At 35.1% G+C, this 13748-nt stretch overlaps 1 protein-coding gene across 1 annotated transcript in view; it reads right to left on the bottom strand.

Moving 5' to 3' along the window:
- Window positions 1-273: 273 nt before the first annotated feature.
- Window positions 274-13748, bottom strand: part of SLC6A14 (solute carrier family 6 (amino acid transporter), member 14) — a 28845-nt gene continuing 15370 nt past the window's right edge. Inside the window, exons 8-14 of the mRNA XM_006893758.1 lie at window positions 11201-11429; window positions 8914-9039; window positions 7511-7629; window positions 6892-6991; window positions 6020-6129; window positions 2802-2969; window positions 274-492 (exon numbers count right to left, since the gene is read on the bottom strand). Of these exons, the coding sequence (XP_006893820.1) occupies window positions 346-492; window positions 2802-2969; window positions 6020-6129; window positions 6892-6991; window positions 7511-7629; window positions 8914-9039; window positions 11201-11429 (999 nt within the window). The 3' untranslated portion in view covers window positions 274-345. The remainder of the gene's footprint in view (window positions 493-2801; window positions 2970-6019; window positions 6130-6891; window positions 6992-7510; window positions 7630-8913; window positions 9040-11200; window positions 11430-13748) is intronic.

Genomic DNA, 13748 nt, shown 5'->3' with positions numbered 1-13748 from the left:
AAAATACAGCCACTCTCTAAATAACCATCTCAAAATATTCTTTAATGTATTAGAAAAACATTTTGGTAATACAAACGTGCTATTATCAGAAAGAGACAGCTCTAGGTGTCTTTATGTGTGTGTGATACAGGTAGATAATTTAAAAGAAATTATAATAAAAACATTCTTAAACATGAATAGATTCACATTTTTATATTATACTTCTACTTAAATGGGGGGGAAAGTTTGTCACATTATTATGAACATGGTATATACATATTTGTGCTAGGTTGACACACAAATAAATAATATTTTCCTCTCTTCAAACAAAATCACATTACATAATCATATATTGAAAAATATATTTCATTCTGGTTTTCTACTGCCACTAACAGTAGGTATTTCATGGTCAGCTTCCTTTTTAGGGTCTACCATGCCCTTATATCTCTCCCCACGATGCCGCTCTAGGTAAGGTCCCCAGTTAGAAGCTGGTTTGCAACAACTTGCAATACGCTGAAAAACAAAACAAAACAAAAATGTTTGTCTTAAAATTTAAGTGGCAATCTCTAAACAGTCAAATATTAAGCTTTATTTTGAACAAAATTATTATTTTACCCAAAATGAAGTAGGAAAAATAGGGCTAATCTAAATTATTAACAATAGACTATTAGTTATACTAAGAAATAAAGTACCTTTGGCCCTTAGTATCTGCAAGTTCTGTATCTGTGAATTCTAAGCACAGATTGCCTGAGAGAAGGGAAGCAGCAATTCAGTGGTCAAAGCAATCTCTCAAAGTTAAATTATTGTTGTTGGTTGCTATGGATTTGGAACCCATTCATAGCCAGAGGAGGAGATTGCCCATATTTCTTCTGTGGTGCAGCTGGTCAATTTGAACCTCATGTCTTACTGCAGTGCAACTCTTTACTACTAGGATACCAGAGCTTCAAAGACTAAGAGGGAGCTCAAGTGGTTTTACACTATATTAAGTATTATGCATAATATAGAGATGATTTGTATACAGGAGGCTGTGTGTAGATTTTATTCTAATACTACACCATTTTATGTAACTACTTGAGCATCCGTCTTAGCTGGATTCCTGGAACCAATGCCCTGCAGCTATTAAGGGATGATTGTATATAGAACTTCTTTAATAAGCTAAAAAGTATGTGATTATACAAATACATTCAGAAAAAGATATGTGAGCCCATTAGCACAACAGCTTCACCCCATATACCTACCTTTCCAACCTGGCCTAAAGTAAGGGTTAATCAAAGATTGAAATCAATGTGTACTGAGATATATTCTCTCAAATCAAAGAGAGTTCCAGGGTCAATCCACTGATTCATATAAATTCTCAGATGGTCTTAAGGATTTATTTAAACCCAAGACTATCAAGGTGACCTTGATAATACCCTAGTGTAATATCATAAATAACATCGTCTCCTTAGGCCCCATGGCATCAGGATGACTCAAGGTCCAGATGGAATTCAAGATAACTTTCAAATTCCAATCTAAACACAGTATCAACCAGTTGTCATTGAGTTGATTCCAGCTCACAATGACACAGGAGAATGGTGCTGCATAGGGTTTCCAGTGGCCGATTTCTCAGAAGTAGATCACAGAGTACTTCTAAATAGAACTGAACCACTAACCTTCCCATTAGTCTAGTAAATTAGTCATTTGCAATTCCCAAGGAATACAAATTCACTATTAGGACTATATTATAACCAGAAAATTGGTATTTTGGTTATTGTGAGGTTTCCCCCTCAGAGAATTGGACAATGACTAAGGAGGATAGAAGGAGAATTGATGCCTTTGAGCTGTGGCGCTGGAGAAGAATATTGAATGTACTGTGGACTGCTAAGAGAAAAAGCATGTTCATCCTGGAAAGGGTTTAACCAGGCTGCTCCTTGGAGGCAAGGATTCTGGGGCTTTATCTGACATACTTTGGACATGTTGCAAGAAGGGACTGGTCCTTGGAGAAGGATATCATGCTTGGGAGGGTGGAGGGACAGCGCAGGAGGGGAAGACAGTCTATGAGGTGGATTGATTCAGTGACTGGGGTAATTGGGGTGGGTGTGTTTGGAGATGGTGCGATTGGCACAGGACAGAGCAGGGTTTAGGGTTGTTGTACATAGGGTCACTATGAGTTGCAAGTGACTTGACGGTACATAACAACAACAACAACAACAAAGTGTATATAGGGAGCCCTGGTGACTTAGTGATAAGGAATTGTTCTGCCAACCCAAAGGCTTATGGTTCAAATCTACCAGCTGCTCTGAAGAAGAAAGAGAGGCAAACTTCTCCTGTAGGATTTACAGCCTCTGAAAAGTCACTGCAAGGTCAGCTATGATTTGATTCCAACTCTGCAGCACATAACAGCAACAACGTGGATATAATAGAGAGTTAAAGGATCACATGTCCTGTTTTCTTTTAGGGAAAACTTGGTGTAACTATAGATATTATAGCTATATGCGCTAAGCACTGGACTCGAGCCTGAGGATATACCAAAAGCAAGACCAGACTCCTCGCTCAAGAAGTTTATAGGCTCATATAGTCTATGCATAGGATGTACAAAAATATGTTTATATAGTGACAGATGATTGTATCAGGTATAAAGTAGTTTAGGAGAGAAAGTAATAAACATGATGTTCATAATCTTATCACCAGCACATGAACAAAAATTTTTATTATTTTATAAGAAATTGTAATATTCATTATAAAAATTAACATTTATATTTATAATATTATTTAAACATAAGGTCCTTTTGTTTTTATTAGTAATATTATTAAAAAATGAACTTTTAACTTCATGTACTTACTTGAAAGATGTTTCCTTTAGCCTGAACTATTTTTACAGTAGCCATAATTGGAATCCAAATAATGCAGAAAATAATCAAACACCAGCCTATAGCAATTCCCCAATCAGGGTATAAAATGGTGCCATAAGTAGGTCTCTGAAATGTCACCACTGACCAGATAAAAATTGCCTGTAAAAGTAAAACATAAAAAAAATCAAAGCTAAGTATTAGTCTTCATTACATATATGAGTTCAACTGTACTAGTGATGAACACTTTAAGCTCCTTCATTAGAAATAATTTATCAATTAAAATGAGAATTCATTCAAGCAGGTAAATTAAGCAGGCAAGTAACTAGAAGATAACAATATTAAAAGGACCAAATTAAATACTTTGCATTTTGGTTTTGAATAAATAATACTTATATAAGCTACTTCTCTAGTATTCATTTCAATAAAATACTTGACCACATGATACATCAGATGGAGAAGGAAATATATCTGAAATTTTCTGTTTTGTTGGTAGGTGTTTTCAAATCAAGTATGACTCATAGCAACTCTATGTACAACAGATCTGAACCCTGTCCTATCTTGTGCCGTCCTGATCATCTCTGACACACTTATACCCATTGCTGCAGTCACTGTGTCAATACACTTGGTTGAGGGTCTTTCTGTCCTTGACCATCCCTCCAGTCTTCCAAGCATGATGTCCCTCTCAAAGGAATAACCTTTCCTAGCAATATGGCAAAAGTATATGAGATGACACTTTATCATCTTACTTAAACGCATCAATTTTTCTGTCATTCTTATTTACTGTCCAGATCTCAGATGCAAAGCAAGTGGAAAAATCTGAATAAGTTGCTCCTTAGTCTTCATATTTACATCATTGCTCCTCAGTAATTTGGAGAAGTCCTGACAGCCGACTTGCTCAATGCAATATGTCTCCTGATCTCCTGACTGTGGATTGTAGATCCAAGCAAGAAGGAATTGTTGGTGACTTCAATCTTTTTCCCATCTATCATGATGCTGTTTATTGGTCCAGTGGTGAAAATTTGGGTCTTCTTGATGATGAGAAACAATCTGTATTGAAAGTTGCAGTGTTTGGTCTTGTGTAGCAAGTATTCAAGTCCTCACTTTCAGCAAGCAAAGTTGTGTCATCTGCATAAGGCAATTTTTGAGACTTCCTCTTATCCTAATGCCACATTCTTCTTCATAGAATCCAGGCATGGAGAAAGTCTAAATAGGTACAGGGAAACGATACATCCCAGATGCACATCTTTCCTGACTTTAGACCATGCAGTGTTGCCTAGCTCTGGACAACAGCTTCTTGGTCTAGGTATAGGTTTCTTATGAGCATAATTAAGAGTCCTAGGATTCCCATTTTCCTCATTGTTAGCCATAATATGTTATGATCCACACAGTCAACACTCTGGCGAAGTCCATGACAGCAGATTTTCCCAAGGCAATTTGTCTTTTGATTTCCTGACTGCTGGTGTTAAGAGTATTGACTGGATCTGAACAAGCTGTAATTGCTAGCAATCTCAATATCTTCTCCATCTATTATGACCAATTGGCCCAGTGGTGAGAATCTTTGTCTTCTTGATGTTGAGCTTCAATGTATATTGAAGACTACTTTTTATTAGCATAACCATTGCCTCTATCAATACACATGAGTTTCTATTAGGTGTTGTTGATTGTCTTATAGTCAAGCACAACTCTTAGTGACCCTATGAACAAAAGGCCTGAAGCCCCTCTACAACTATCAACATTTATCAAAGTTCATAGAGTTTCTGGAGGAATGTGGTTTAGGAAGTGGATGCCACTCCTGCTTCCAAACCTGTCCTAAACTGTGAGCTCCACCAAACACTGTCCAATATGAGTAACCATTATGGCATTTGACATTCTAATGGCACAAGGTTCAGGATCACAGCAACCCCAGGTTACCTCAGTGCAGCATATTGATAAAAGGGTGCTGTATCATGTACCACTTAGAAGAAGAATGTTCCTCCAAAATATAATAACTAAAAGACTACAGCACCCGATATTCCCAGGCGGTCTCTCGTCCAAGTACTAACCAGGCCCAACCCTGTTTAGCTTCTGAGATCAGACGAGATTGGGTGCATTCAGCGTGGAATGGCTGTAGTAAGTTCATATATTAAAGACCTCCCAGGAAAAAAAAATATATATGTATATAAATTATGTTAAATGTTGTTCCTAGCAATCTGCATATTTGAAACATGAATTCTTTGGGTCCTCTACATCTTGATACTTGCTATACTCAGCAGAAGTGCTGGGAATATTGTTGTTGTTATGCGTCATCGAGTCTCTTGCGACTCATAGCGACCCTATATACAAAAGCCCTAAACCCTGCTCTATTCTGTGCCAATCGCACTGCCTCTGACACACCCATCCTGATTACCTCAGCCACTGAATCAATCCACCTGATAGAGGGTCTTCCCTCTTGCACCATCCTCTACCCTCCCAAGCATGATGTCCCTCTCCAAGGACCTGTCCCTCCTTACAACGTGTCCAAAGTATGTCAAACAAAGCTCCAAAATCCTTGCTTCCAATGAGCAGCCTGGTTTAACCCTCTCCAGGATAAATCTGTTTTCTTGGCAGTCCATGGTACATTCAATACTCTTCTCCAGCACCACAGCTCAAAGGTGTCAATTCTCCTTCTATCCTCCTTAGTCATTGTCCAACTCTCTGATACATAACAAGTGACTGCAAAGACCATGGCCTGTGGCAGACACACCTTAGTCTCCAGAGTGACACCATTGCTCTTCAGTACTTTGGAGAGGTCCCTCAAAAATGAACAATTTAATAAGGGTCAGCAAGGGAGAGAAAGACCCTCAATGAGATAGATTGACATAGTGACTGCAGCAATAGGCTCACGTATGTCAGAGATGATGAGGGTGGCAAAGGATAAGGCAGGGTCCAGATCTGTGGTTCAAGGTTTGCTGTAAGTTATATGCAACTTAATGGCACCCAACAACAACAACATTAGTAACTTTTACATCTTTTCGAAGTTTATTTTCTCACGTGGTCTAAATAACATACTATTTCAAGGATGTTATAAGTTATACAACTTGGAGCTGCCAGTCATAGAGAAATTGAAAAAGTTGAAAAATAATTCAGACAATACTTTTTCTTATATCAATATGAATTCCTCCTCAAGTTTATTTGAAAAAGAGTAAATATGATTGTGATTGATTTTAACACTGTTTCATATTAATACTTACAATCAAAAGGACAGGCGTAATGACAAACCAGCAAGCTCTCCACCACAGCCAGAAGTGCCACTTCTTTGCTCCAATCATCATTTCTATATCTTCAATGAACCTGTTTCCTCCTAAAGAAAATAATACCAATAATGAGGCTTTTCAGCCCTTGTTCCTATTTTCCTTCATTAATCATTCTGGCTTCAAAATATCTGTGTACCCAAAACAACAAAACATATATCTTTAACTGCATTGCCTTCCTAAAGTGTCTTTTACTCAGTATTATATTTTACTAACTCTGGTGGCCTAATAGCTAAGGAGTTGTACTGCCAACCCAAAGGCAAGTGATTCAAATCTACTAGCTGTTCATGGGGAAAACATAGGAAGTCTCCTCCCATTGATTTACAGCCTCTGAAAACCCACTGGAGGGTCAGCTATGAATCAGTGAAGTAGAACAACATTATATTTCACTACCATAGTAGAAATAAGGGGAAAAAAGTAAAGCTAAAATATTTCTTTTTACATTTAATCGATTTAATTTTATTTATGATGCTTAAATTTTCAACCAAATAAAAATATATATCAATAATTTTTTGTGAGTAAATTGTACATTGGTACTTTAATTTTAATTACTAGTAGCTATGAAGACATCAGAATTACAGTTCCTTTAGTATTTCAATGACTGGTTTTCTTTCCTCCTCATAATAATAGAGTTCATTATATCCAACCAAAATATCTCCTTATTTTGGAATTACTAAGAGGCATAATCATCATATTCAGTATGTAGATTTAGTAGACATAGAGATCCACCAAAATGTCTATGTTAAAGCTTTAAGAGCAACCAAGCTAAAATATTTTAATATAGAAATGTTATAATTTTGTTTGTTACTTACCATAAATCCAAATGATTCCTACTATTTCCAAGATAGCTGCAATCAAAATACCCCATCCAGCACAGAAGTGGTCAATCAAATTAACCCAGTAAATTCCAGCCTACAAAAAAAAAATTACTTCTAAGTATATCTTTTCTTAATGTTATGACAGAAGAAATATTCAGGATGCAACCTATTAATTTTATCTTAAGATAGAGCTCCGTATTTTCATCTCAGCTAAAATGTGACAAGGAATGTTTTCAAATGTGGATACAAATGTATTTTTAAATATCTCAAAAAAAAGATATGTCATTATCTTTCTTTATATACAGAGCCACTGGAAAAAATAAGCATTTAAAATAGTTAATCTTCAAAATAATATGCAGTGTCTATGTGCTCGGTAGTGAGTGCCAGAAAAACATACATAATTTGGTCTCTTTCTCCTCTGCCAAGTGTTATTTACTATGAAAATTGTGCTAACATGGGGTAAAAGTAATTTGGGCTAAAACTTAGGTAATCTTGATCCAAGACATACTTGGAATCACAGCTTTAAACATCCTCTTGGACCTTGGTTTTCTCATTCAGATTATAAAATATATTCCAACTAATACTGTGTCTATTAAATAACGTTGTATTTTACCTGAGTCACACAGACGAGACCAAGGAGAAATAAAACCAAACAGCAACCCAGAGTTACAGGAATCCGCATTTTCTTCATCAAATTTGGAAATAAATCTTGAATCGTCGTTGTAATTGTCTCTTTGGAGGGAGGAGAAAATAGGAGCCGTATTACACACCAACTTCTTGGACAGTAAGATTAATTATTACTCAAACTTTGTACATCAAATTTGCAAATATATTTTGAGAATATGCTTTGGAATTTAGAAATCTATAGGTTAATATAGATTAATGCTGATTGATTTTATAAAACACAATGTGTGGGTATGATCATATGAAAAACATTGTCAATGAGGGTATGTGTGAGATATGATGTATATTAATTAAACACAATGTATATAGATTTTGTACGTAAACCATAAAAAACAAAAATAAGTTTTAAAAATATCCATAGTTTCCTTCTCACAGTCAGCCCTTAATTCTTCTGATGAAAATTATATGAAGTCCACTTGGTTTTTTATTTTTTAGGTCTTTTATTGGTAGCTACTGTATGGTAACAAGCCTACCCGGGCTGAAAGAGTTTAAAAGAGGGCTGAAAGTAAAGATGACTTCTAATTGGAGAATAAAGTGAATATTTGAATAAAAGATACAGAGACAGACATTCTGTATTAAAGAAATAAACTTGTTAATGGAATAAGGAACTAGCTAAGGGAGAAAGTTATGAAAAAGATTTAGAATTGTGTTTCAGATTTTAGAGGGTATTTAAAGTCATACAGAGTATCTGCATTTTGTTCTTTATAGAGAAGACAGTATGAATATGTTTTATGCAAGAAGTTAGATGATGAAAATTGTCTGAATTTTCTAGTCATATACTCTAGGAAATATCCTAGATATATACAGCAGTGTTTAAGGATAGTAATTGCAGTAGTATGTAATAAGAATAAATTGGAAATAATCCAAATGTCCGCCACTATATCAACAAACATTGTCAACAAAGTAGAGTTATATATGTGCATATGCATGTGTATGTATGTCTGCCAACATAAATTAATAACCCATATAAAAATAAAAACAACTGTCAGGATAAATAAATGCTAGATACTTCACATTTCTGAGAAATTTTTAAAATGTATCTTATTTATGGTTACATAGGAGATTTCAAATTTCATCTCTAACAGTTTATTTCCCTAAAAATAGTTTGAAGCAAATATGATAAAATATTAATATGTCAAATTGGAAGTGTCAAATGTGCCTGGGTACTTTGTGATTTTATATATACTAGAAGCTAAAAATCTTTCTGGAATCCAATTCTAAGAGAAACAGCTGGAAGAATCTACAGAGGTAAGAAGAAAATGATGTGTTCAAGTAAGAGGAGACATGTCTAAAATTTCAGAGGGATATTTGAACACTAAGAATATTACTCACCGATAGAAGCAAACTGAGAGTCAAGACCCAAGGTCAAAAGCATGAAGAAAAATAATATGGACCAAAACGGGCCAGCTGGTAGTTGGGCTAGAGCTTCCGGATAGGCAACGAATGCCAAATCAAAACCTAAGAGAAATTTATGATAATGAATTTTATTTGCCGATAAAAACTTGCAGCTCTCCATCTTCAAAAGGGGAAACTCGACCAATTTCATTTTGCACTAACAACCTCATCTAAAATATATACTTTTCACCAACTGTTTCACTTTCCAAACATTTGTTTTTGTGGTTGTACAGAATGATAATATTACATGTGACATGGATTAAGCTAGTGAGACAAACTTTATATGTGGTACGTTTCTCAAGATATCTTACCTGTTTGAATGGTAATATTTGGCTGCTTTCATTTGTTTTAAGATTAATGAAGGATTAAAAACTCTCTTAAACTTCAGAAACTTAAATTATATAACCTTGTGGTTCTTAGATGGCAGGGAGTCAGCTCTGACGCACAGTGACCTTATCTGATTCTGTACCATCCTCACAATTTCTTCTATTCTTAAGATCTTTTTGTTAATCCATCGCTTTGAGGGTCTGCCTCTCCTTCACAGACACTCTACTTTTCTAAGCAAAGCAGAGGAAGGACAAGTCCTGATAATATGCTCCAAATAAGTGAGACTTTTTTTCCTCACCAACATTGCTTCTAAGGAGCACTCTAGCTGTACCTTTTCCAAGAAAAAATTTGTTCATTCTCTGAAAGTCCATGGTTAGAGACACTTTTATAGATACTTTTTCTTCAATCAAGTTCTTTTATAGGATCCTTAGATTGAAGTATTTTTTTAAGTTTCTTCTATAACCTTGTGCCTTCAGAAGGATTAGTTTCTATTATAGGTTCTATCAAGGAGCACTGGTGGTGCAGAACATAATGCATTGCCCAGCTTTATAAAAGGTCAGCAGTTTGAATCCACCAGCTGCTCCATGGGACAAAGATAGGTAATATCTTCTTGTAAAGATTAAAAATCTTAGAAACCCAGTGAAGGGTCACTATGAATTGGAACCAATATGACAGTAGTGGTAAAGACACACAAAGCACCAGTGGCATAATGGGTAAAACATTTGGCAGCCAACCAACCAGTCAGCAGTTTGAACCTAGCATCCATTTCTTAGGAGAAAGATATGGCAGACTATTGGCCAAAGTTTACAGCCTTAGAAACTTCAGGGGGCAGCTATACTGTGTGCAATGGAGTTGCCAAGAGATCCCACACAATCAACCCCACAACAGTGGAGATGTTGGTTTTTTTTTAAAAAAATTTTAAAACTTTTTCCTGATTTAAGTGAGAGATTACAAGGCAAACTGGTTTTCCATTCAACCATTCATATATGTTTTATTTTATGACATTAGCCACAATCCTCACATTGACCAGCACTCTTCCCACTTCCTCCCTGAAATTCTCATGTCCATTCATGTTTGTTGTGTTGGTAATTTGTTTTTAAATAGACTCTCTCACTTGCTAATTGTTTGACTTTCTGCACAGCATATAATATTTCTGTTCTATTTCAACATTAATTCACTCCTCTATAAATGAGTACTTAAACACTAGATAATCACCAGGGACCTTTCTAAGACTGACATTTTATTAACATTCTTCAGTCTTTCCATTAAGTGATAATAACTGTAAATAAAAAATTAACAAGGAACTCCTACTTAAAAGAACTCAAATTCTTAAGAATCCTTACCCAGATAATTAATTATTCCTAGATAATGTCTTTAAAGTTAGGAGGTTCATTAATCAGATTCCTTTAAAGTTGAACACAGCTCTGTATATTCAAAGACACTTGGATTTTGATCTATGTGATATTGATGTGTTGTTTTTAAAATTTAAAGCCAAGACTGTAACTGTACAGTTGTAATTGCTCATGAGGGAAAATATAAATGTATATAATATATACATAGAAATATACATTCAAATATATATGTGTTTATATACATGAATATGAACATAAGTGTATAGTGCTTAGTGTGATGTCTGATATTTAGAATAGTGTAGTAAGTGATCCATTAAAGGGCTAAACAAAATCTGTGAAGTTGTGTCTTCTTAAGCTACTATTTCCCTACATACGAGAATTATTCTATTATTAAAAGAACCAACTTACATGAGATGAAAAGAAAAGAGAAAGAAAAGGCATAACTTAAATCCTGAGTAGCCTAAGTAAATCTCTATGAATTATGTGAACTTCTTAAGTGAGCTGCACTGAATTAACCCAAGTTGATAAAGTATGATGTTACATACCTTGTTTTACAACTTGGGAGACTTCCTTTCCAGATATATGAGCCATGTGCCCCAATATAGAAAAAATAGCAAATCCAGCAAACACACTAGTGAGGCAGTTTGTCAAACAGATTACAATCGCATCAGAATAGCAATTGTTATTGAACTTATTGTAAGATGATAGAGCAACTAAGCCACCCCAAGCCACGGAGAGAGAGTAAAATATCTGAGTGGCAGCATCTTTCCAAACCTGTAAGAGAAAAGCATGGATTAATTAGAAGGATACACTCTCAATTTTCACTTGTATTGTATATATATATATATATATAATCTCATACGTTTTAAATAATAACAACATGATCTCTTAATTACCTGTTACCCAGCTTAAGAAATAGTTTGACCTGTGCCATCAGTCTTGAAGCTTCTATGAGGCCTGCTTGGAGAATGAACAATCTCCTCCCCTGTACTTAACTGCCTCTGAAAATGTTCTGACTAGATACTACACAACCACAGTGTGTCCCTCCCTGATCATATCACCTTCCTACCATTTAGTGGTAACTGCTAGCCTGACTGTTTTCCTACATAAGAATGCACACTTAAACAGTATATTATTTGGCTTTGCATGCTTTTGAACTTCTAGAAATAATATCTTAGTGCATGTAAACTTACCTAAATTGTTTCTCTCATTCAGTATTGTATATGAAATGCACCTATTATCAAGTAGAACCATATGAAATTTCCATTTGTGTAAGGAAAAGTGAAAAATGTAGACTAATTCATGTGACTTACTAAAACATACATAATTAGATATTTTTTTTCATTACTTTAACACTATGTGTACCCACACTTAATCCTTTCTACTATTGCTGGATTTTTATGTTGTTCACAATATTTTGCTCTTCCTATGTCTGTGTTATAGAGTATATACATCCTCTTATTTTACTAAATTTTGTAAATTCTTCTCCTACTTGTTACTCCTACCAGCACTATTTGAATGTTTCCATTACTCCACATCTTTGTGAAAACTTGGTGAGAATTTTTAATGTGGTCCAAATCTAATGTCTGTGAAATGAGCTTTACATTTTGTTGCCCTAATTACTTATAAGTCTTTGTATATTTTCATGTGCTTATTTTAGTCTGCTTAAATCCTTGATCATATCCTTTGTAAATTTTTATTTTAAGTATATGCCTTTTTCTAATTAATTTCTAGCAAATTTTTAAATCTAACTTGGATTCCAATCCTTTCTCTCTTATACATATGGAAGGGGTTTCCCCCATCCCTCTAAATTGTGGCTTTTTAATTTTTTTTTTACTTCTTTGAATTTTCCTTTGAGAAACAAACATTTTGTTTGGGTTTTGTTCAATGTGACTGTGTTCATCATTGTTTTTAGATCACTCACTGTTTTTGATCTCTCTTACTGGAAAGCCTTAGCCTAAGATGATAAAAATACTGTCCTATATTTTCTTCTAAGTGATTCAAAGGTTTTTTAAATATTGCTGAATTTGTAATTCATTTGCAGTTGATAATATGCATATTAAGATGTGGAAACATCCTCATTTTCCTTAAAGGAATAGCAGTTGTCCAAGGACCATTTATTGAATAGAACATCTTTTTCCCACTGCTCTCCACTGTAGCCTCTGCCACATGCCAAGGCCTACATGTTTCTGAATCTCTCTCTGAGACCGCTATCCTGTTCTACTGGTCTACATAGCATTACAATATGCCATTTAAATTACCATAGCATTATAATATGGCTTTGTGTCTGGTAGGACAAGTCCTCCTCATTTCTTCAGAAAGGCCTTGGCTTTTTGGTCATTTCCATTTCTGTATATATTTTTAAGTTTTTGATTTCCACAGGAAAAAAAATGATGGGAACTATGATGGGAAATTGATTGGAATCATGATGGAAAATTTATTTGGAATCAATCTATTGGCTCTGTATCTCCAATTAGAGTGGTCAATAAAAAAGTATTCATTCTTAATAAACATAGTACTAGGCTGTCTATTAAGACTAATGACCATTTAGATACTCCTGAAATCATTGAAGGATTCCTGGTTGTATAGTGTGGTAAGCTGCTAATCCGAAGGTCAATGGCTCAAATCCAACAGATGCTCCCTTGGGGAAAGATGGGCTGTAAAGAGTTAAGAGTTAGAACTGGAATCAACACAAGGGGAGTAAGTTTTCTTTTTGTTTTTGAGCTCATCCAGCTCTTGGTTTTGATTCCTTCAAGTTGCTGGACTCATCTCTTTAAGTAGTCCTCCATACACTTCATCTAATCCTCCTCCTATAGTTCTACTTTTTGTAATTTACCCCATTCATGCTTAGAAGGGGAAAGGGACGACCCCAGGTGAGATAGATTGACACAGTAACATAGACAATGGGGGTAGATGTGTCAGAGACAGTGAGACTGGCTCAGGATAGGACAAGGTTCTATCATAGCATAGGGTTGCTAGGAGTCGCAGATGACGCAAAGACACATAACAACAACAATGTTTTTGTTAAATAATAATAATTAAAATAATCTCAGAAATGAATCTGCATTAATTCATTAGCCACAAAGCATAAAT

The sequence above is a fragment of the Elephantulus edwardii genome, unplaced genomic scaffold, assembly GCF_000299155.1.
Source record: "Elephantulus edwardii isolate Elephantulus edwardi_28Jun2011 unplaced genomic scaffold, EleEdw1.0 scaffold00131, whole genome shotgun sequence".
Classification (NCBI taxonomy): domain Eukaryota; kingdom Metazoa; phylum Chordata; class Mammalia; order Macroscelidea; family Macroscelididae; genus Elephantulus; species Elephantulus edwardii.
Note: the sequence above shows the minus strand (reverse complement) of the source record. Positions and strands in the feature narration are given on the sequence as shown.